The sequence below is a fragment of the Mastigoproctus giganteus genome, chromosome 7 (genome assembly GCF_048544385.1).
Source record: "Mastigoproctus giganteus isolate SK-2022 chromosome 7, ASM4854438v1, whole genome shotgun sequence".
Lineage (NCBI taxonomy): Eukaryota > Metazoa > Arthropoda > Arachnida > Uropygi > Thelyphonidae > Mastigoproctus > Mastigoproctus giganteus.
In genome coordinates this window covers 154,601,349-154,625,132 of record NC_143581.1, presented here as the reverse complement: position 1 = coordinate 154,625,132, position 23,784 = coordinate 154,601,349, and the positions used below count along the sequence as shown (strand labels likewise).

General features: G+C 41.0%; 1 protein-coding gene across 2 annotated transcripts in view; it reads left to right on the top strand.

The window, feature by feature from the left end:
• The window catches only part of LOC150083271 (zinc finger protein 474-like), a 240,254-nt gene that overhangs the window by 23,201 nt on the left and 193,269 nt on the right, over positions 1 to 23,784 (top strand). For both annotated transcript variants that reach the window (XM_090377949.1, XM_090377948.1), the window contains exon 2: positions 9,056 to 10,173. In XM_090377949.1, the coding sequence (XP_090234075.1) occupies positions 9,112 to 10,173 (1,062 nt within the window). In that variant the 5' untranslated portion in view covers positions 9,056 to 9,111. The remainder of the gene's footprint in view (positions 1 to 9,055; positions 10,174 to 23,784) is intronic.

Sequence of the window (23,784 nt, the reverse complement as noted above, 5' to 3'; positions counted from 1 at the left end):
ACTGTGCACAAGTGGTTCAAAGAACACAGTGAAGACATTACTTATCTTAACTATCATCCAAATTTGCCTGACCTTAATCCTGACCTTACAGAGCCGCACATTATGCAAATTGTTCATGGCTATAAAAACTCGGGTTGCGACCATTCCTTCACACCCGTTCTTTTGGCTTGCTCAACATCACAGCCACATCTCCAGTACTCAGTATGGCAAACCATATCATTGAAATTTTTCTTTGAGATGGCGAGCCGTTGGACCATTTGAAGACGGGCAGTCGCAGGCAAACGTTGCACACTGGCGTAATGTGTCACGCAGTATCGTCTCGGCACTGTGGAAGCATTTCAAGACGCCGAACTTGGTAGTCCTTCGGTCGACCGACCGACCGATGTGGACACCGCCCAAACAAGCGAAGAGATCAAGACCACGGTGATGAGGGAACTAAAGGAGGACCTCAAAACCGCCGAAATCAAGTTGATAAAAAAGACGCGAAATGTGGGGCTCGTAATAAAGACTGACTCAATGGAAGATGTCCACGCAATAATCACAAATCCAAAAATTCCCACATTGGACTCTCAGCTGAACCGCCAAGGAGGAAGGGACCCCTCCATCACAATATACGATGTGGACAAAGAAATATCACCCAGCCAACTGACCACGGAAATAATCACAAAAAACCTCAGAGATATTCCCCCAGAACTGCAGAACCAAAACCTAGTGCAACCCAGGTACTCGACCAACTCAAGAACAGGGACGAAAAAGAACTGGGTCGTTGAGCTGGCCCCAGCAGCATGGCAGGTGTTGAAAAACCACACAAGGCTATATACTGAATGGGGTTCCCACCGGTTCAGGGAGCACGTAGCCGTTCCAAAATGTTTCAGGTGTTGCAAATTTGGTCACACCACACATACGTGCAACCAGACAGCACTCACTGCTCTGGAAAAGGCCACGAATTCAAAAATTGGCCCAACAAAGACCAGGACCCAACATGAGTCAGCTGCAAGTCCTTAAAACTCGAACACTCCCACTCCATCAAGGACCCCAAGTATCCAACATACTTAAAAGCCAAGAGTTCATTCCAAACGAGAATCGACTATGGAGAGACACAAAAGATATAACACCTCCGCGATTACTATCCTAGAGCAAAACGTGCAAAGGGCCAGAGCAACTTCAAATTAAAGCAGACGAGATTGGCGCAGATATCTTAATACTACAGGAGCCGTATACCCATACAAACCAGGTGCACGGTACCCAATGACCTTTAAAATAGTCCAGACTGAGGAAGACAACCCGTGGGCTGCAGCTGCTGCACGCAATCCCAATTACACTGTCACCAAGATCAGCCAACTATGCACGGCTTGGGCTGCATGTGCCCACATTCTAACTCCATTGGGCCCCCTCTACGCGGTGGCGCTCTACTGCAGACCTGGTAAAGACATTTCCTTCGCCATCCCAGGTACCTGCAGACACTACTAGACACGCTTCCGATCCAGAGCAGTTCTCAGGCCTGGGACAGTCTGACCCCGAACAGACGAGGAGCTGGAAATGGGCAGCTCCTTGAAGACTACCTGACAAATTCACCGTTTGTGGTTCTAAACCAACTCCACCACCTTCCTACATTTTGTAACACTCTATGGGAGACCACAATTGATGTCACTGTGGCCAGTGGAAACACTGCCAGATACGTCACGGACTGGAAGGTCCAAGACTCTTGGACAACGTCCGACCCCAGAGTGATAACCTATGAAATACGACGATCACTAGACAAGACATCGGTACCCAAGCAGATGCTAAACCGCTTCACGGTTCGAAAAGCCAACTGTGTTCTTTTCAGGGAGCTGCTTGCACCTGTTGCGGCCGAGCACCTCGCCAATATGAACCCGGAATTTGACCCGAACGACACCCAAATGAGAGTGATCAAGATGTTAACGAAGCTGCAATGAAACGAAAAAATCCAACACCGGGTGCGGTTCCTTGGTGAACCCCAGATATCCAAAACCTAAGGCACGAAGTGATTAGAAAAATAAAAGTTTCAGAGAGCGAGAAGCTCATAGCCGGCCGCAGAAATTGCAGTTTTGAGGGAAAGCTATAAAGACCCAAGAAACAGGTACACAAACCCAATAACCAAAACAAGCATAAGGCCTGGGAGACATTTGTAGGCACAACCGGAAATGCTCAACCCTGGGGAGTGGTGTACAAGATAGCGACAAACAAGCTCTCCAGAGGGGAAGTCATCATAACAATATACTGGACACTATCTTCCCGGAACCAGCCATCCTGATCTTACCAGAACTGCAAATCTGTGCTGAGAACAATGAATATACTACAAACCGACGTGAACCACCATTTACCCTGGAGGAACTCCGACAGGCTTCAACCCTCATACAAAACAATAAATGTCTTGGCCCAGACTTACTGGAGCCGGAAATTATTAAAAAGGTAACGGAAATCGTTCCGGAACTACTACTCAATCTGTATAACCGTTGCCTTGAATCTCGCAGCACCTTCCCAAGACAATGGAAGCAAAGCGAATGTAAAACTCGTCTTGAAAAATCCGGCGAAGCCACCCGACTCGCCGAAATCGTATCGACCGATCGCGCTGCTACTAGATATAAGTAAACTGTTTGAGAGACTGCTATACACAAGAATTAGCCAACACTACCAAACAGCTGGACTTGACATGGCAACCCAATTTGGCTTTAAACCACAATCATCTACTGTGTAAGCCCTAAGAAATTTACTAAACTCCGCAACCTCATGCGGCAGCAAATACTTTCTTGTCATATCAATTGATTTTGCTGGGGCGTTCGACACCATTTGGTGGCCGAGCGTCCTGGCGAGACTATGGTGGGCCCACGTGCCAGAAAACCTCTACCAGACTATATCAAATTATATCTTGCACAGAGGACAATAAGCGTCATGGCACCTTATGGTAAACTAGATCGACCGGTCCACATGGGCCCGCTCCTGTGAAACATGGTCCTTGATGAGTTCCTGGCCATGGACCTGGACGAAGTCCACTCCTAGGCCTTCGCGGATGACTTAATCTTGATGGTTGCTGCAGACAGCAGGGTCTACTGGGAGTACAAGGCGAACCAGGCCCTGAGGATACTTCAGGAGTGGACAGACTCATCTACTGAAGATATCACCAACCAAAACTTCCTCGATTTTGCTCAAAGGAACACTAGACCTACGCAAGCCACCACAAATCAAAGTGGAAAATAAGACTATCAAACTAGTGAACCAACTAAAACACCTTGGCCTTGTACTTGACTCTAAACTATCATTCAAGTACCACCTGACATACATCAGAGCAAAGATGAAGAAATACTCTGCACTAGGGGCTAGAATCACAAGACGAGATTGGGGGATCAACAAACGCACCCTGTCACTGTATTATAAAACAACCTTCCTACCAGCAATAACCTACACCTCTCCATTCTGGTTTCAAAAAGCCGTAACCGCCGTAAATCGACGGCCACTGGACACCACTCAACGAACAGGTACTGCTAACCATCATCCGTGCCTGCTGTACAACCAGCACTCTCGCCGACAGGTATTAACAGGGGCCCTCCCCCTGGACTTAGAGGCTATTCGCTGTGGCATCACTCACAGCATTGCAAAAGGACAACCCTGCACCTTCCTTGGCTTTACAGTAAACACAGCTGCGAATCAGAAAGAAGAAAAAAATCAGGCTACAAAGGCACTTACAGCAGGTATGGCAGGATCGATGGACTGCCACAACCAAAGGCGAAATTACAAATAAATTTCTGCCCGCCATAGACAGGATGTACTCCAAATCCCCACACTGGTTTCAACCCGGCCTCTTCACAACCTATCTGCTGACAAGCCACGGAGCGTTCAACGCGAAATCAGCACCTTTCAGAATCCTAGTGGACCCACGTTGCTCCTGTGTGGGTTGCTCCTGTGGGGAGCCAGAAACCTGGACACACAATGTATGAATGTACCAACTATAAAGACCTACACGGCAGACTTATGATAGCAACCACGTACTTCCCAAGACGTCTCCAGTCGCACCTACTAGATTCATGCGAAGAGTACAAAGCACTAACCAAATTCGCGCAGGAGTTGTTTACCCGGCGTAGAACACAAATTGCTGTTCACAGGGAACCACAATAATAAGAAGAAACTCGTGCAAGATCTGCTTACCCCTCCAGTGCAAAAGACAATTGCTGAATATAAGAAAGTTCAATAAGGAGGGACCTCGCGGACTCTTAATACAACAGCAACCTACCTGATAGAGACGCGGAAATATGACTGATGCGTGTGAGGATACCCGCTCGTGCATCGCCTGTACAAAAAATGGATATGTTAACTACTAGACAGGTCGGGACTGTCCCAAGAATGACGAACTTTCACGGCTTGGACACTTCAACTACATGCAGCTTTACTGCCGACGCCATAAGGCGATCCTACACCTGTCCTCACTTGCACAGGGCTTTTACTCCTCTTCCTGGGCGGGGGAGAGAGAGGGGACGGCTCTGCTGTTTCCTCTCCCCCACACCCACCCCTCTTTTCCTCCTGGTGGAGCATAGGCATGCCCCACCAGGAGGAAATGAGGGGTCGTCTTCCCTATTGACCCCATATTTCTGACTTTTCCTCCCAGCCTTCAGTCTCCTCCCCACTCTGACTAAACATCATAGCGTATGCCCCCACACTGCCAAAGTTTTAATTGTTCAAATCAAGTCACGCATGCCCTTTTGGCCTCTAATAATCTCTTTAGCGTCTTACCCCCGAAAATCGCCACGTGTTGCATTATTTTTATTTTATTTATTTATTTTTTTTTGCATAGGCCCTAGCCACTGAAATCTCAGGAAACTAGGTGGCAGGGCCTGCTAGAGTACAGCTTCATACTACTGTGTACCTGGTCTGCCTCCACGGGGAAAAGTGTGGGCAATGTTGGGCCTCAATAGGGGTCCAGCGGCTAAATGGCCAGAAGAACAACGATACATAACATTACACTTATACAAAATCCATACACTTTTAAATCTGTGGCCTTCTCAGTGAACTATTACACCTACAATGAAAGTAACGCGGAGATGGGGGAAACCCCTGGTGCCGGTAGACATCAACACACTTTACACTTATGGAAGCAGTTTCAGGAGACAGAAACCATTTCAAGAAGAGCTCGCCAAGGTCTCCCGAGGGCTACCGTCAACCAGAACAGACCGCTGCCTGGCTCTAACAGCAAGACCGAACCGTCTCTTGAGGTAGTTGTGGCCACAGGTGAACATTTCGAACCGGACTGCATATATAGAGTGCATAGTATTAGGGTCAGGTGCCGGTGGTTTCCCACATCTGCACCATATGTACACTGTAAAGAAATACAGAACTACTGTAAATGCCAGAAAAATCTTCTGAGTGTCCTGGCATTTGGCCGCAGGGCCCCCTGGTGGAAACCGACGTTGCCCACACACACTGCTAGGAAGTAGCCAGGCTGCCCATTATTCTCTGGCTAGTCTCTGCAAGGTCGCCTAATCTTCCTGACAGAGACTAATGTACAAAAAAGAGAGAGAGAGAGAGTTAGAGCAGGTGGGCTTTAGAGTCAAGAAAGGGGGAGGGGAAGGTAGAAATATGGGGAATGAAGAAGAAGGCATCACCCAGGTACAATGGAATACATCCATCAGGCGAAAGTAGGGGATGGGAGTGGGAGGAAAGTTGCCGTGAAAGAGCACAAGCGTGATAGCCATTTGGCGAATTTTCTTGCTCTTCTCCTTCACGTCCGGTCTTCATGTCAATTTCAGTGGTGATGTCCAGTTTGGTAGTTAAAGTTCTATCCGGTGATCTGTGTCTAAGTCAGTAGGGATATGCTATTTGGTTTTTAGGAGCATTAGCAACTAAGGCCATATTGCTCCACTCAAACCCAGGTCTAATCAAGAAGCGTGCGCTACGCACTACTGCTCCTGCCCACCTGGCTACGGAGGCGCCAGTAGGGATATAAATAGGAATGCAGCTTTGGTTGTCCTATACTGGATCTTCTCTGATTTGGTGGTGGTGTAGTCTCATTTGCTGGTAGGCCTCTGCATTGATTCCCAAAATATAGGTGTCTTCTCTCGGTTTTGATGATGATCCGGATAGTGACTATATCCATGGTAGGGTCTTCAGTCGTGCGAATAAGTCTTGTGCATAGCGTGTAATGGCGACATAGTCTTCTTCTCTTTCGAGGATGTGCTGTTCTTGGTTTTTAGGAAGGTAATGTATCCTACTCAGGAGGAGGCATCTCAAATCTTCATATATTTCGCACTCGTACATCAGGTGGTCCCAACTTTCGAGAGAACCACAGAGGCATTGTGGGTTTTCGGTGATCCCGAGTGCAGTGAGCTTTCCTCTGATAGATTCATGGCCAGTTAACAAAGAAGTGACGTATAGGCCAAGGGAGAACCATGTGGGAGATTTGGGGTATACTGTTGCTATTGTAGGAATGAATTTTCTGGTGACTTCTTTTGTAGACTGTGTCCACCTAGACTGCCAGACCTGCTGCAAGTATGCAGTGAGGCGCTTCTTCTCGGCCTTGATGTTATTTGAGGGGTCAATGGTAAAATCCAGACAGGAGATGGCTTTACCTTTGGAAAGCATATAAAACAAACCACATTTGATTATTTCTAGATCTAGAGGTAGCATGCCAGCCAGCACTTGCAAGGCATGTGTGCTGACCGTGCAGCAGGCTCGGGTGATAGTGAGCAGAATGACGTGCTGAACGGAGTCAAGCTTCCTCTTGTGAACTGCTGTGGTGGCCTTTGAAAACCAGATACCGGATGCATAAGTGATTAAGGGGGTGAACATAGTCTTATAAAACAGGGTGAGTGCGCGTCGCTTCAATCCACAGTCCCCACGTGCGATTCTTGCCGCTAGTGCAGTATATTTTCGAATCCAACCGGACTAGGTATGTTCGTGTCAGACGGCACCTGGGATATCCCCGCTAATCCAACTGGACTGTGTTAAGAAGGCTCAATTCAAGTGGACTTTACGCAAGGAAGCCAGTGGTTTGTCTCCCATTAACCCCAAACCACCGCACAGCTAGCCGAAACTGGTGCCATGAACATATGACTTTGAGCACTGACAAATGGGGTACAGTTCTGTTCTCGTTTTGAGAACAGAATTGGAGTCCCGTTTATAGGCTAAAACGGGACTCCAATGAGTCCCATTTTAACCTATAAGCAGATTCTATAAGTTATTTCATCTGGAGACAACAAGAAATGCCGTACCATCTCTCTCTCTCTCTCTCTCTCTCTCTCTCTCTCTCTCTCTCTCTCTCTCTCTCTCTTCAGAGAAAGGAACACTTACAGTGGAGACGATGTTCTCGTGTGGGACAGAATAATGATTAACCGCTGCACCCCTCTTCACGTGTTTAATAGGGGTACCGTAATTGTGCAGAGGTACCTGGAACAGTTCCACGAACCCTATGTGCGACTTTTTAGTGGTGAGGATGGCCCTGATTTTCTTTTCATGCACGAAACGCCACTGCACATAAAGCTCAAATGGTGGTGGAGGAACATCTTGAAACCGAAGATATTCAACAACTGCCGTTGCCAGCACGATCAGCAGACTTAAATTCGGACGAACAAGTGTGGGACGCCCTTGGGCGTCGCATTGCATGCCGATGACCAATTCCTCGGTCACTTGGTCAGCTAAGGTCTGCGCTGGTGGAAGAATGGGATTTGTTGCCACAATCTTATAACACTCTTATATCGGGCATGGTCCACCGCTGGCAGTCCTGTTTATCCGTTGGAAGGGATCATAACGCTGTACTAATATCACGTGGCCATATTTTCGAGCATCTTGTACTGACTTCTGTAATGTAACCGTTTTGATTATTTTTATACAACCCATATAAATGTCCTTTACACCTGGCCGAAGTTCCCGCTGTCTCCTCATTTCATCGTTATTCTATAGCACACTACCATACCAAATTTTTTCAGGCCTGACGTAGCCGAGTGGTTAAGCGCGAGAGTGCTTCGCACGCGTTCCTTGCGTGGACCGGGGTTCAAGCCCCTGACTACTAAATACGATCATTTTAAATTTTTATTTTATCTCTTTTTTTTTAATGCAGCTTGCGATGAAGCGGGATAGATAAAATTTAAATAAAATTTTATTTAAATTTTATCTATCCCGCTTCATCGCAAGCTGCACGAGTCGCACCACGTTTTCTATTTGTTCTGTTAATTTTGTCGAGCTGTGTATAACATTTAAAAAACATACTGAAGGGCCCCTGCAAAGGGGGACCGGCTGATTCGTATCGAGTAACAGCACGACGGCAGAATTATTACGTGGGTGAACAGTTCTCCCACCTGGGAATCTGAAGGGTCTTTTTTTTTTTTTTTTTTTTTTTAATCAAACAAACTTGACAATAAGTGCATGTCACTTATTGTAATCGCCGATAATGTTATCACTTTTATGAAGTCCCAATCAAACATAAGAATACAGAGAAAAAGATAATGATTATTATTATAACTACTTTATGAGAATATTATTAGTTTTGTAATAATTGTGTTCAATTTTTGTACTTAATTATCAAATCTAAAAAAAAAAAAATTAAGCTGTACATGACAGCGCATATCAAAAAAATTTAAATCCTACTTCTAAAAATGCATCATCAGTGGCAGAGAACTATTCTTGCAGCTAGCAATCTTCAGAATTTTAACTTGTTTAGTCCCTAGCCAAAAAAGGATTGGATGTCCCCTGTACTAAATACAGAGTGCATACAGTTCATTTATTGCACATAATGAACTGTATGTAACAGATGCACTGAATTCGTTCGGGAGAGATGAGATAAATAACAATCTTTCTTTTGGTAGAATGGAAGTTCCTTCCCCCGTCTATCAAATTCTGTTTTCGGGGATAACTTTCATTATTAGCAGTGCTATTTGGACTCATAATTCAAAACACGTTTGAACTATTAGAGAAATATTACATTTTTATTAAAAATTTATATTGAATCAGCTTTAGTGCTTCAAAACCATGATAGAATGTGGAGGAAACTAAATCTAAATTGAGTGAAGTTAGGCAAAATAAGACTTAATTTTTTTTTTCTTCTTTTCAGTGCCCTTCAAGACAACATGGAGGCAAAGTACAGGCTAATTTCTACACAACAGAATCATGGGTCGAACAACCTTTGTCTCTTGCTATGTGTGTTACCGCGAATTTGGTTCTCGATCTATCGTCGTTCATGAACCCAAGTGTCTAGAGAGATGGCGAACAGCTAATAAAGCTCTACCGCCGGAGAAGAGATCCCCAACACCTGTTAAGCCGATAGGGTGGAAGTACAGTAATGAAACCACGTGGACTTGTCCAGTTTGTCAAACTATTGTAACAGCAACCAAAAAAGGTGAGCATGCAGCCACATGCTTCGAAAATGCTCAGGTCAAGCAACCCGATAGCCAGAAAAATAAGATTCCGCACAGAAATGAACACCCAAAACAGGAACCTACGATCACAGGCACAGAGAAAATTTCTACCAAACCTCACAGATTTAGAATTGCTAAATTTAATGCTGCCAAGATCAAACATAATGTGAAAGGAAATGGAAGCAGACCCAACAGTACCAAGATTGTTTCTTTAAACAGGAAGACTGTTCGCCCTAAAACCAAAGTTCTCCGAAGACCAACTCCTAACTTGAAACATCCTGTAATTAAAGCTAGTTCCAAAGCAAATAAATTGCGAGATTCAAAAGAAATGGACAAGAATCCCAAAAGATTAAAAACAAACGATGTCAACACAGACTCCGGTAGATCAAAACTACCAAGAAAGATAAATTATAGTAACACAACGAAATTGGACACAGAAAAGAAGGAAGCAAATGTCAGCTCTCTTCAGGTTCCTAATCCATGTATTAGCTGCACACGTAGCGTTGCTCCAGAACGTTTGCACAGCCACCTTCTATCTAAAACAGAACAGAAATTAAGCACTATAAGTCGAACATTAGGAACCTCACGGATATGTAAACCTTCTCAAAGGCAAAAGATACTGTCCCCTGATTCTAAAAGGAAACGGACAACGGGTGAACAACAAATGAGTGCATCAAGACAGGGAGATAATCAAACTAGAATAAACATTTCTAATAAACTAAAGAAATCGGGAGATACGCGAAGTCCAAAGAGGTGTCCCAAATGTTCACAAAAAGACGAGAATACCCCACCTAAACAAAACGCTGAAATTCAGGTATGCATTACACGTAATTATTAAAATTTTACAATTTGAAGACGCAATTTCAGAACCAGAAACATGAGCTCATCTCGAAATTTTCTAGAGTGCATGCCATTTCTTCAATATATGTTGTTTCCCGGATACTAATCCCAGTTGCATAAGAAAAGTAAAAAACTTCTGATCTGCTATTATTCCCAAAATCGAAGTATTAACTATAAAATATCAGTAGTTTAAAACCATTCAAAATACAAAAGAAATATTAGCACATTATGAACATTATGTAGTTATTCAAAACAAAACTGTAGAAGTTAAAAATTTTTATACCACGTGTTAAAATTTAGGGAATAAAATCATGTTTGAAAAGGCACCACTGCAGCCTGTATCACGAGAAAAGCACTATATCAATACCCAGACCAAAGATGACTAATCAAAACCCATCATAAGACGACGATTCACCAACAATTACCAGCTATTGCGAAGAAGGTGGCGGACAATACGCTCCCTTGAGGTACTCCCCTGGAGATACAGTAAGTTGCTGTTTGTTTCCCATTTAAAAATCGCATTTGAATCGTTTACTGATAAAGAGAAAATAATCTATATCATATGTTGGAGGAACCGTTATAAACATGACCTTTAGCAGTAAACGACTGAAATGCAATCTTTTGGAACGCAAAGAACTGGCAACTCCTGAAAACGTTGTCATTGTGGTCCCCCTTATTGTTTTATTGAAGTTTTCTTATAGATAGTGCTGATATTCATCTTTGATTTGTGTATTGGTATATTTCCCTGCTTTGGGATACAGGCTGTAGTAGCAACTTTTTAAGCACGAATTTGTGCGTTTGAATTTCTTATGGTATGTTAATATTCATTTTCAGACCATTTATTAATTTATTATTTACTTTATAAGTAAATAATAAATGTTGGCTTGTGATAACGGCTGCAGTAGCGTCTCTGCAAGAATAACGTTATTAGAATTTGCATTTGGGTTAGTAAACTAAGTTTACTAACCAACATTTAGGTTAGTAAACTAAGTTTACTAACCTAAATGCAAATTATTATTATTATCTGTTTATTTCTCTTTCGAGACACCCATAGACAGCACGTAGCTAGAGGGTGTGGTTACATTATATCAGTATTTACAAGCATATTTACATGAACTTATTTACAAATTTTGGAGATGAGAAAACAGTGTATGTGGTTAACGAATTAATTGTTAAGTTGGTTTAATTAATTGCGAATGGTTGTTAAATGCTAAATATTATTATATAAATTAGTCTTCTTATTATATTTGTACCTGCCGGTACACATTACCAAAGATTTCTGTCCTATATATTTTGTCTGTACATAGTTTCTCTGGATCTATATTTAAATTATTAAAATAATTCTTTGTTGGGAAAAATCTCCCCAGAGAGTCCAATTGAGTCAATTGGCACTTGAGACTTGGTTCTTCCCTGTTTATTCTTGGTCGTATCATCAGAGGACGAGTGATGACGTTTCCCACTTTCGGCGCATCTATTCTCTCCGTTAGTAGCTTTTCCAGAGTTAAGATGTTTCTGGTTATGATGATATACTTCCAGGGTGTGATGTCCAGATTGACAAACAAGATCGCTCTTGAGTTGGTAAACGGTTTCCCGGCCATCTTGTTTAGCCATCTCAGGAGCCAGTATTCTACTCCTAAGAAGGCCTTGATGTTGTTCTCGGGGGCCGATGATCAGATAGTCGATGCGTACAACGCATTTAAGGATGTATTGAATCATAAGATGAGGGCTTCGGAGACCGGTGAGTTCTTGTGTAGTGCTCCAGAGTGCTGCGTATGTATTTTTCCTAATGTGTTCGAAGTGAGGTATGAAGTTTAATCCTTCATACCACTTAAGGCCAAGGTCAACATGTGCGGGGGATTTTTTGACTCTGGTATTGTTCACAAAAATCGTAATTTCATTTTTCTTCTTTTTGTTGGTGAAGGTCATTTGGGCAGTTTTCTTTTCATTAAGTTTCAGGCCAATGTAGTGCAGATATTCTTCTAGCTTCCTGATTGCCTTGTTTGCTTCCTCTGATAGATGAGGTGCAGTTTCTGGTTCTTTAGAGGTTACAGAAAATTTCAAATCGTCAGCATATGTAAATAAATAAAATAAATAAATTTTTCTGTTTATACTCCGGGACGACCAAACGGTCAGAGGAGTTCACAAGATAGACAGAATACAAGAAACAGCACCGTATTCAGTAGTCACGGGCTTGAACCCCGGTCACTCAAGGCACGTGTGCTTATGCACCCACGCGCCTGACCACTAGGCTACGGCGGCCTTTTTTTTTAATAAATTGTTCACAGTTTTGAGCTAAAATTGGGGCTAGTGCTATTGCGAAGAAGGTGGCGGACAATACGCTCCCTTGAGGTACTCCCCTGGAGATACAGTAAGTTGCTGTTTGTTTCCCATTTATTGCGATAATTTGTCTTTCTTGAAGGGTGTTAGTCAGAATGCTTAAAGTGCTTGCTGAAATGAGGAAATACTCCTTGATTATTACTGTTATAGCTGGGATTGAGATTGTCGAAGGCTGCTGCTACATCCAGGAAAACAATGTCCAACTGTTGTTTATTATTTAAAGCTAGCTGTATTCGGAGTAGTCTCCATTAAATTTGTAATAGTCGACCTTCGAGGAAGCACAGAATGTAAGTATTCTGGTCTGTCCCCAAAGCGGTGCTGATTGACTGTGTTGTTCAAGATTGCTTTCTCAAATATTTTTTGCAGAGAGCATCCGATTGCGATGGACCCGAAATCTTTACTGGTTTTAGGATTGTTTATTTTTGGAACTGGTTTCACGTAATACTTCTTCCATGTTTTCGGGATAACCCCCTCCCTTAGTATTCGTTGGAAGAGGTGGTGGAGCGGATCGATTATGTAAGCGCTACATATTTTTATCATGAATAGCGGGAACTGGTCCGGCCCGATCGTTGCTTTACTGGGGAGCGAGTTAATAGCTTGCTTTAAGTTTTCTCTGCTGATATTAATTTCACGTAATATGTTTCTAGCTCTAGTTTGATTAGTGCCAGTGGGATCCATCAGTTTTTCAATCATTTTCTGCATCTCGCGGATGTTTTCCTCACAATTTTTCTGCTTTTCATTCAAAGGCTTTCCGAATGTGACTTCTGTCCACTCTCTAAACAGCTGGGCCGTCATTTCTTTTTTGTTGTTTTTCTTGCTAACTATTCTCTTTTCTTTTTTTAAATTTTTCCTTCATAACCTCAAAGTATGCTTGTCTTTTCAGTCGAATGAACTTTGCCCTTTCGCATTTATACATAGTCCGATCAGTCCGGTGCCCAGTCTCTTTACCACTTTCGGTAGAGCTTTTGCTTCTTTTTAAACATAACTTTTAACTTGTGGCGTGAACCAAGAGTTCGCTCTGTCAGAGATCTTTAATACTTTCGTGCTCCTACACGGGCGATATGCAAGAGTAACCGCGAAATCTCGTCTATGGCTTCTTCAGTGGACATCTTATGTAGACTTTGAAAGTTGTATTGCGCTAAGCATTGCAAGATGACCTCGCATTTAATATATTTTGTGGAAAATATCAAATTCGATTCATTACCCTGATGTGTGCTGCAGTTCTGATCGGCAGTCTGTCTTCGAAGAGCAACTTCCATTGAAAGCGCAGAGTGGTCGGAGGAAAACTGTAAGGAGTTGTCTATTAAGTTAACATCTTGTGCGTTATAATAAATTAAATCCAAGCGCTGTAATCCTCTTGTCGCAGGTGTTGTTAATTGTTTCATTCGAGTGCTTCTACTGTGGCGTCTAGCTCTGCTTTTGCATCTTTATTCCTCGGTATTCGCGAACTGGCTATCAAACCTACTGGTATTGTTAGATTTACAGGATTTCCTGATCAGCAAAACGAACAATCTCGCTGCTATTGTGCTATCGGATCGTAGCTATTTAGAAATACAGTACTTACTCACTCCACGGCGCTCCTTGTAGAACGTTTACCTCCTCAACGATTTTCCTCCAGCTGCCTCTTTCTCTGGCCATTATCCATCGTCGCACCTTAAGTTATTAGTATTAGTAACGGCCGCATGGTGCAAGAAAGCCTATGGCTTATGCTGCACCAGCCAAAAAAAAAATAATAATAAAAAATAAATCCGTAGTTGTCGTAGATCGTTCTCTATGTCATCCAGCTACCGCCTCGGCCTTCCTCTCAATCTTCTTCCTCCCTGTTGCCCTTCCATTACTTTCCTTGGCCATCTGTTTTCCTCCATTTGTATCACGTGGCCTGCCCATCTAAGTCTTGAGCTCTTTATCACTCCTACTATATCTGGTTCTCCATACAGTTCGTTCAGCTCTTCGTTTGTCCTTATTTTCCACTCTTCCCCGACTTTTACGGGGCCAAAGATTTTCCTTATCTTCCTTTCCCACACATTTAAAGATATTTCGTCCTTCTTCTAAAGCACCCATGTTTCACTAGCATAAGTCACGAGAGGTCGTACCACCGTTTTGTATAACACTAGTTTCGTTCTTCTAGAGAGCAGTTTTGATCGAAAGTGTTTCTGCAAGATTAAAATAGCATCAATTACCAGCATTAAGACGAGCCTGAATTTCTAGGGTGTTACTACTAACATGTTGAATCACAACTCCCAGATATTTGAAGGAATCTGTTCTATTGAACCTATACTGTTTGTCAGATCTGTTGGGTACTTTTGTCTTTTCCTCCCAACTGTAATCATAAACTTCGTTTTATTTTCATTTACCTTCACAACTCTTTCTGCTTCTTTCTCCAACTCTTCAAAAGCTGTCCTCAGAATATTTGGTTTTCTTGCCGTCATCACTACATCATCTGCATAGGCTAAGTGCAGATAGAGTCTGTTATATATGATCCCCCATTGGAGGTGGTGGTGGCCGATATTTTCCTCATAACGCTCTCCTACACCAAGTTAAAAAGGACCGGCGACAAAGGATCAGCCCTTTGTCTCAGCCCTATCTTCCTCAATATTTAGAAGTATTTTATTAAAAAATATATAAATACTGAAAAAAACATAGGTTTAAATCAGGCTTATTATCAGTCTTGGTTCTAGTATCTAACATGTCGATTCGACTTACATGTTAAGAAAGACAGAACTGCCAAAGTGTAAGTAAAAATACTGAAACTAGGTCAGAAAAGTAATTCCTTTGATAGCTGCTCTGAATATATCTGGCCAAAATTCCAGCTAAAGTGCAAACGAGTATCCAATAGGAAAAGAAAAATTTATACAAAAATTTATATACTGTATTCTAGTAAAAAGACTGTTATCTACAGGGAATCAGTTAAAGGCTGGAGCAACTAAAATTAAAACACCTTTCAAATTAGGTAAATATTATTGTCATAAGAAAATAACCTTATCTTATAGTATTACACTATACTGAAAATAAGTGAAGGAAAATGTAACATAACAGACATTATGATTTCCCAGAATGGACAGAAAATAAATTTTCCCTGATAATCGAATCCCCCCCCCCCGACATTCGGATAATTCGTAATATGAAACAAAAACTCGTATTAGTATTAGCAATGGCCACATGGTGCAAGGAAGCCATTGGCTTATAACAAACACCAGCAAAAAAAAAAAAAAAAAAAATATATATATATATATATAGTATATATATAATAATAAAATAAATAACAATAAAATAACAAAAAATAAATAAATAAAATTAAATGATACCAGCATTAAAGACCAGCTATATAATAATAATAAATTAATAACAATAATAATAAAATAACAAAAAAATAAATAAAATGAAATGATGAGAATAAAATAATAATTAATAAATAAGAGAAAAGGAAATAGACAACCTAAGCGTTTCCCTCCTCCTATAAGTAATTATCCAGCTGACCTTTGAATTTCCCCAGACTGTCACACCCTCTACCACCCATGTAAGCAACTTATTCCAGAATTTATAACGCGCTGGCTAATAATAATAAAACTACCTGCAATCCAGTCTAAATATCTCTCCCCGTAACTTGAAATTATGGGCCCTAGTTCTAGAATCATTTATAACCGTGAAAATTTCGTCATTCATTTTGCTTATGCCTCTCAGAGCCTTAAACACCTCAAATCAAGTCTCCTCTAAGGTGCCTAGTTTCCAAGCTCTGCAACCCACATATTCGAAGTCTCTCCTCATATGGACGCCCTTTTGCCGATCTCACCAGGCGAGCTATCCGTCTCTGGACCATGTCAAGAAGACAATGTCTTTTTTAGGTGCGGTCTCCATACCTGAACACAGTATCGCAAGTGTGGTCTAAAAATAGCCTTATACAATGGGATTATGACGTTTAGCAATTGCTCGATACATCATCGATATGACATCATGGGCCTTCCTTGCAACCTATGCATGCATGTGTACTTGTTTTGGGTGGCACCTAGACGTTTCGTCTAACTCCACCTTGCAAAATCTGTGTTGGAAAAGTAACTCTGATGTCTACACTCTACAGCGATCAACACCTAGTCAATCACTGCCCATTTCTTAGCATGAGCAGTTGTGCCTGGTTCTATTATTTAGTGCTGCTGCACCAATGTGTCGTCCAGTGGAAGGAGTGTAATACCAAAGGACAGGAGCCCTCAGGCTGCCCCAACCCGAGGGAAAAAATAATAAAATAAATAAATAAAAGAAAAAATTTTTTTTTCTATGTATAGTTAAATACCATTATATACATTCTATATTATTACTAATTTAAGAACACAACATTTAGTTTCTAAGTTAACAGCTGTTTGACCTAGTAAGGTAGAAATATAAGTTCATGAATACATCCGTCTACTGTCCACTTCTAGAATTGGTAAACAAGGTGCGTCTTCTTTTAAACACCTTGTCAGAAAAAGATTGGAATGCTGCAAAGTTCTTGGCATCTTGAATCAAAATGTCGGGGTTATCAGTCCTAATAGGTTGAGTGCTGTTAAATAGTTCTTGTCTGAAGTCGTCATAAGCCGGGCAATAAAGCAGAACATGCCTCCAATCTTCTACTGCCCCACAAAAACACAAAGGGTCAGGTCCAAGTCCAAATTTACACAATTTATCCCGCAATGAGCCATGTCCAGTAATTAAATATGACGTTGTTATTGTAGGATAAAACCATCCCATAACTTTCTTATTTACAGTAAATGTTGTATCTTCAATGAACTCCCTGGTAGTGAGTCCTGTTTCACTGGATTGCCATCTGTATTTCCACTTCTCGGTGAATTTTGTCCAAAGATTAATTTTCTCCTGCCGAATGTCCGTGGCCGGATTATTTGCAATATCGAGGATTTGAGTTGCCAAACCTTTCTTTAAGTTAGAAATCATGCCTCGGTATGCCACATAAAGGTCAGTCGGAATACAACCTGAGATCACTTGTAATGCATTGGTTAATGTTGTCCTGCAGCATCTGTGTGTTGCCAATATCATCTTTCTCTGCAATGATAAAAGTTTGGCCTTCACTGTGGAAACCATATGGCAGCCGCATATACTACAATTGGCAAAAATATAGCCTTATAATATAATGCCAAAGTTTTGTGCTTTATACCCCATTCAGCTCTTGAGAGCCTAATCACATTGGCAGTAAACTTCTTAATCTTTATTCATAATAATTGCACAATCATACACCAACCATTATTAAAAAATATAGTGTTATGTTATATTAAAATAATGATGTAGATAAATGAAATAAATAGAATGATAAAATTCCACCGGATAAAACTGATAAAAAGGTAACTGTCTGTACAATAAAATATGAAATTTTAAACTGCAAAGAATTATTTATAATAAAACAAAACACAGGATGATAAAAGCGCTAAAACACCATAGCTTTCAGAGGCATCCGCCTCCTTTTTCAACAGTGAGGTTTATCGTACTGCACATCCTTAAATATCAGCAGGCTCACGGTTCTCAGCACGTGGTTCTACAGGAGCATAGGTAGCATTCTCCTCATGTACACTGGAACCGTAAATGGCTCAGGAGAGCGCCAGGCGGAACCGCTCATCCCGTCCAAGAACCACCGCCCCGAAGAGGGGATGAATGCGGATTCCCCTGTCTCTATTAATGGTATTGCTCTCAGAGGAATAAATCCGCAAGCTCTCGAGCCATTTGCGGTCCCAAAATCTGTGCCCGGTCGACGATAACAGCTTCGTCTGGGGAGATTTGATGGTGCTCCTCCCAAAAATGTTCTGCCACAGCAGACTTCCCATATTTGTTCCTCTGAGAGCAATACCATTAATAGAGACAAGGGAATCCGCATTCATCCCCTCTTCGAGGCGGTGGTTCTTGGACGGGATGAGCGATTCCGCCTGGCACTCTCCTGAGCCATTTACGGTTCCATTGCACATGAGGAGAATGCTACCTATGCTCCTGTAGAACCACGTGCTGAGAACCGCGAGCCTGCTGATATTTAAGGATGTGCAGTACGATAAACCTCACTGTTGAAAAAGGAGGCGGATGCCTCTGAAAGCTATGGTGTTTTAGCTCTTTTATCATCCTGTGTTTTGTTTTATTATAATTCTTTGCAGTTTAAAATTTCATATTTTATTGTATAGACAGTTTACAGTTACCTTTTTATCAGTTCTATCCGGTGAAATTTTATGATTCTATTTATTTCATTTATCTACATCATTATTTTAATATAACATAACACTATTTATATTTTTTTAATAACGGTTGGTGAATGATTGTGCAATTGTTATGAATATTCCCAACCCCAGAGGCCTATTTGAAGATTCTTAATCTTTTCAGCTACGTTCTTTACGTGGGGGATAAAAGAAAATTTATCATCAATTAAGAGACCAAGATATTTATTTATTTTGAGAAACATAAGGAATTTGGACATTGTTCATATGAAGTTTAGGAGGTCTGTTATAATCCAGTTTATTATTGAAATCATCATTTTAGTTTTCGTCTCAAAAATTTTTAATTTGTTTATTCTAGACCATTCCAGCAAATCAGCCAGGATTTCTTTCCCATGTGTTTCTAGCAAAAGTCTTGACCTGCCTGGTATGCATAGCACTAAATCGTCGGCATATGCTATTTTATTGCAAATTTGACTTTCTTTTAGTAACCATGGTGTAAAATAGAATTCCAGAGGAGAGGCCCAAGGAGAGGCCTTGTGGGCATCCTCTGGAAATGAATTTTGAAAATACCAAATGTTGGAGATGACTTTTATCTGCCTATTTGAAAAATAGGATCTAATAACCTGATATAGTAAATCATCACATTCTGCCTCTCGAAGTGACCTGAGGGCGCTGTCCCACCAGAGTGTATCGAAAGCGCCCTCAAAGTCGATAAAAACAACCATAATGTATTTGTTGTCTGTAGTTTTACATATATTCACCAAATTTCTGATGGCATCTTCAGTGGAGGAGCCTTTCTTAAAGCCGAATTGTGAATTAGAAATCATATTACTTGCAGCCAAAACCTTCTGCAACCTATGCGCTAATAATATCTCATAAAGCTTTCCAAGAAGGGATATTGAGCATTATGCCTTGGGATCCGTTGCCAATTTTCCAGGCTCTCTGAGCATCTTTACTAACGCAATCTTCCAAAAATTTGGAAAAGTCCCTTCTAACAGACATTTGTTGAACATTCAACAATATATGTGGAAAATGTTGGTGAAATCTTTTGTTTGCCGCATTTTCAACTAAGTCCATTCCAGGAAATTTTGACAGATTGAATTTAGAAATTGCAAGTGCAAGTTCATCTAGACTAAATAGTTCCGTGTCATTTGATCCCTTGTAAGATCCGTTAGCGAACCTTATCTCAGCTTTTTCGTTTGTCTTGTTCTGGGTGATCATCAGGGAAAAGTCTTTATATAATAGCTTCAACCTTGGAGAGCCAATCAGTAGTCAGACTTCCGTTAGAGTAAACAGAACTATATATCTCAGGAGTTACAAGTTTGTCACTACAAATTTTGTATATTAATCCCCATGGATCAGAATTACCTGTATGGGACACTAGTTTCTGCCATGAGGATCTTTTGGCTTCCGCAATAGCTTCGAAATATTCCTTACGTAATTGACAATACACTTCTTTTAGTCGCCTAACGTCTGTTTCTGTTAAGTATCTGTGCCTCTGGAAATTCTTCCTTGCATTTATAACCTGTCTTCTCAAAACAGATAATTGGGGATTCCACCATGGAGTGGAGCCAGGTCTCCTAACTTTCCTTTTAGTGGATTCAGTCAAAACTCTGTAAAGTGTGTTTTGCACAAAGTAAGCATATTCTACTGCAGATAAACTGTTCAATTGTGCAATTTTATCATCTGAAAATTCTTGTTGCAAGACGTGCTTAAATTTGGTTCAGTTCGCGGTTCTAATAGAGAAGCGGTTTAAATCCTGAAGGTGACCTGAAGAATCTCCATCCCTAACATTTAATACTAAATCAAAAGTGATAGCACGGTGATCGCTATTGCATACATCCAGGCAGACCATCCAGTTTTTTACATGCTGCGACAAGCATGGAGAGGAAAGGGTAAGGTCTATGTTAGACAGTCTGTGAACGTTCCAAAAGGTTGTTGGCATGTTGGAAAGATTATGCACATTCCAATGGTTAGTCAATAAATTCTTCAAACACAGAACCTCTAGCGTCGTTCAGTTCGCTAAACCAAAGTTGAGATTTTGCATTGGAGTCAGTTGAAACCAATATATTTTCACTAGGAAAAGTGCTTAAAATTTCTTCCAAAAGATGCATTGGTACCTCAATATTATCATTTGGAGCGCAATATAAAGAAACCATGTAGAAGTCTAAAAATTGGGTAGAAATATGGATGCAGGTAGAAAAGGGTGTACAAAAACGAGATATGACTGTTACAGTTAGAGCTCCATTAAATACAACAATGGCAGTTTTTGGCTGCTTGGATTCACATGCAACGACTCTAGCTACTACCGGATATGCAACCCGTCTACAATGCTCAGAGAACTTAAAGTCTGACCTTATCGTAACATCCAAGTCCCTTTCCTCCATTACCGGCTTTAGTTCACCTCCGCCAAGTGTATAAGTTATTTTGGGGTTACTAGTCCCCAGGTGCAATACCTTACACTTTGCTCGATTAAAGCATAGCTGCCGTTTTTCTGACCATCCATGAAGTCTATCTAGGTCACTCTGAAGAAGCTCTGCTTGGCGGCAATCATTAAGAACTCTACCAATCTTTACATCATCTGCAAATTTAGACATCACGCCCTCTATCCCTTCATCGATGTCATTTATGAAAATCAAAAACAACAGTGGTGCTAATACTGATCCTTAAAGAACCTTACTTCTTTACTTCTTACATCAACCCAATCTGAGGAATAACCATTTATCACAACCCTCTGCCTCCTGCTCTGAAGCCATCCTGCTATCCATCTAAGGATTTTCGCTGTGATTCCGACTTGTTCCAGCTTATAAAGTAACCGCTCCTGTGGGACTGAGTCAAATGCTTTGCTGAAATCCAAATAAACAATGTCGAAATTATTCCCAAAGTCCAGCTTTTAGTTCTTTAGTGACCCTGTCAAAATAGCTTACCAGATTAGTCAAACATGATTTTCCCTTTACAAAACCATGCTAAGTATCCTTCAGAATTCCATTTCTATCTAAATGATCCTGATTCCATCTTCGATCATTGTCTCCATGATTTTCCCTACAACTGAAGTTAGACTAAATGGCCGGTAATCTCCCATTTCACTCTTAGAACCGCCCTTATGTATTGGAGACACATTGGCACTTTTCCAATCCAACGGAATCACTCCCTGGTCCAGTGGTGTTCGCATAATTAGCCTCAATGGTTCAGTGCACACACTTGCCGCCACCCTTAAGATTATAGGGTATATGCCATCAACCCCAGGAGCCTTACTGGCTTGTAGGCTTGAAAGTTTTTCATTAAACAAACATGTGAAATTTCAACATCATTAATCAGATTTTTTTCAACTTCACTCCCATAATTTCTCATTGACGTAAAGGATTTTTCTTCTGTAAATATTGATGCAAAGTAACTGTTGAGTTCATCTGCAACTTGAGCTGGGGTATCTAATACTCTCCCACGTCCATTACATAAAGGTCTAATCTGGTTTGTTCTTCTCTTCTTTGCATTTATATATATGAATAATTCCTCAACCCCCCCCCCCTCTTTGCTCTTTTTGCCAGCGATTTCTCATCTGCCTTTACCAGCCTAACTGTTTCTGTGACACTATTATAGATCAATTTGTAGCTGTTATAGGCTTCAGTACTTTTTATTGCTCTGTAACTTTTCCATGCGGTCTTTTTCTGCTCAAGTAATCTGGCAACTTCATTATTCATCCAGCTTGGAGTCCTCCTCGTGGGGTATTTTTTAATGGTATATACGCATTCAAGGCTTCTGTGATTAATGTTTTAAAGGTATACCATAGTTCAATTGCATTCGCTCTCTGTGAGATATCTACCCAGTTAATAGAGGCCAGGTAGCACCTTAAGCCGTCGTAATTTCCTTTGCCTTTAACTACTGTTATCTCTCTCTCGTCATCATCCACCATAGAACTCAGTGATCACCTCCTGCTACTGGTTCCTGTACTGTCAGCCCTATTATCTCATCTGGTTCATGGGTGATGAAGTCTAGAGTATTCTTTTTCCTAGTACTTTCCCTGACATGTTGATATAAATAGCAATCTAGTTGATTTAAAAATTTTGTCCCCCATGTGGAGTTTCCCTCCCATTTGCTCCAATCAATTAGAGGCAAATAAAAATCACCCATAATAAGATATTCACGATTACTTGCCCATTCATTTGCATATAGAGGCTCTCATCATAATCTTCACAATCACTTGGCCTGTAGATTACTCCCACTCTCATTATACCTTTGCTTCCAATTATCTCACATCATAAAGACTCTATAGTACCAGGCGAGACGTCTGAATGCTGGAAGGCTTTTGTCGAAAAAGAGATTGCACCTTTCAAGCAGCAGGACATTGTCATTTATTTTTAAGCTTTATAAGATGTACAGTATATAATGTGTAAATAATAAATTCAACTTACTGTAATTTTCTCTCATTAATCATTATATGTAGATATAATGATTTATAATCGACCATCTGAAGAAATCACTATCCGAAATATCCTCGGTCCCAAGCGTTTCCAATAATCGAAATGCTGCTGTAGTGTATTGTTGATTTGGAGAATGCGTGTCCAAAAGTTGTTTTTTCGCAGTATTCTCCCATTAATCACTATACAGTCAAACGAGCAAATGTTAACTTCCCTGAAAGAGTGTAAATTCCCCGAACAGTCGCGACCTCGTAAATATTTTGGCAATGCAACTAGTAAATTCCTCTTAAACCGAAGCATAACAGCATGAATTGGGGAAGTGTAGTTAGAAGTAGTGATGTAAGAAATACGGAGCAAATTTTGAGCGAACATGGACGTTCGTTTTAAGTATGCAAAGGTTTTAACTTTTATTTTGAATATTCGGTATTAAGAGGCGAAGAAAAGTGGAGATACCATATTAAAAGGCGTTGGGCTTTTTTAAAAGTATGGAATTCGGAGAAACAGTATGTCATCATTAATGAAACAAACAATCATGAACGTCGCTCTGAGCGACTTTTGAGCGGTGGAAAATGTCTGCAATGGCAGAATGAAAGGCAAGAGACAAACCGAATAAGAAACCTAATAAAATTCGACACGCATATTTTAGTGATAGATATA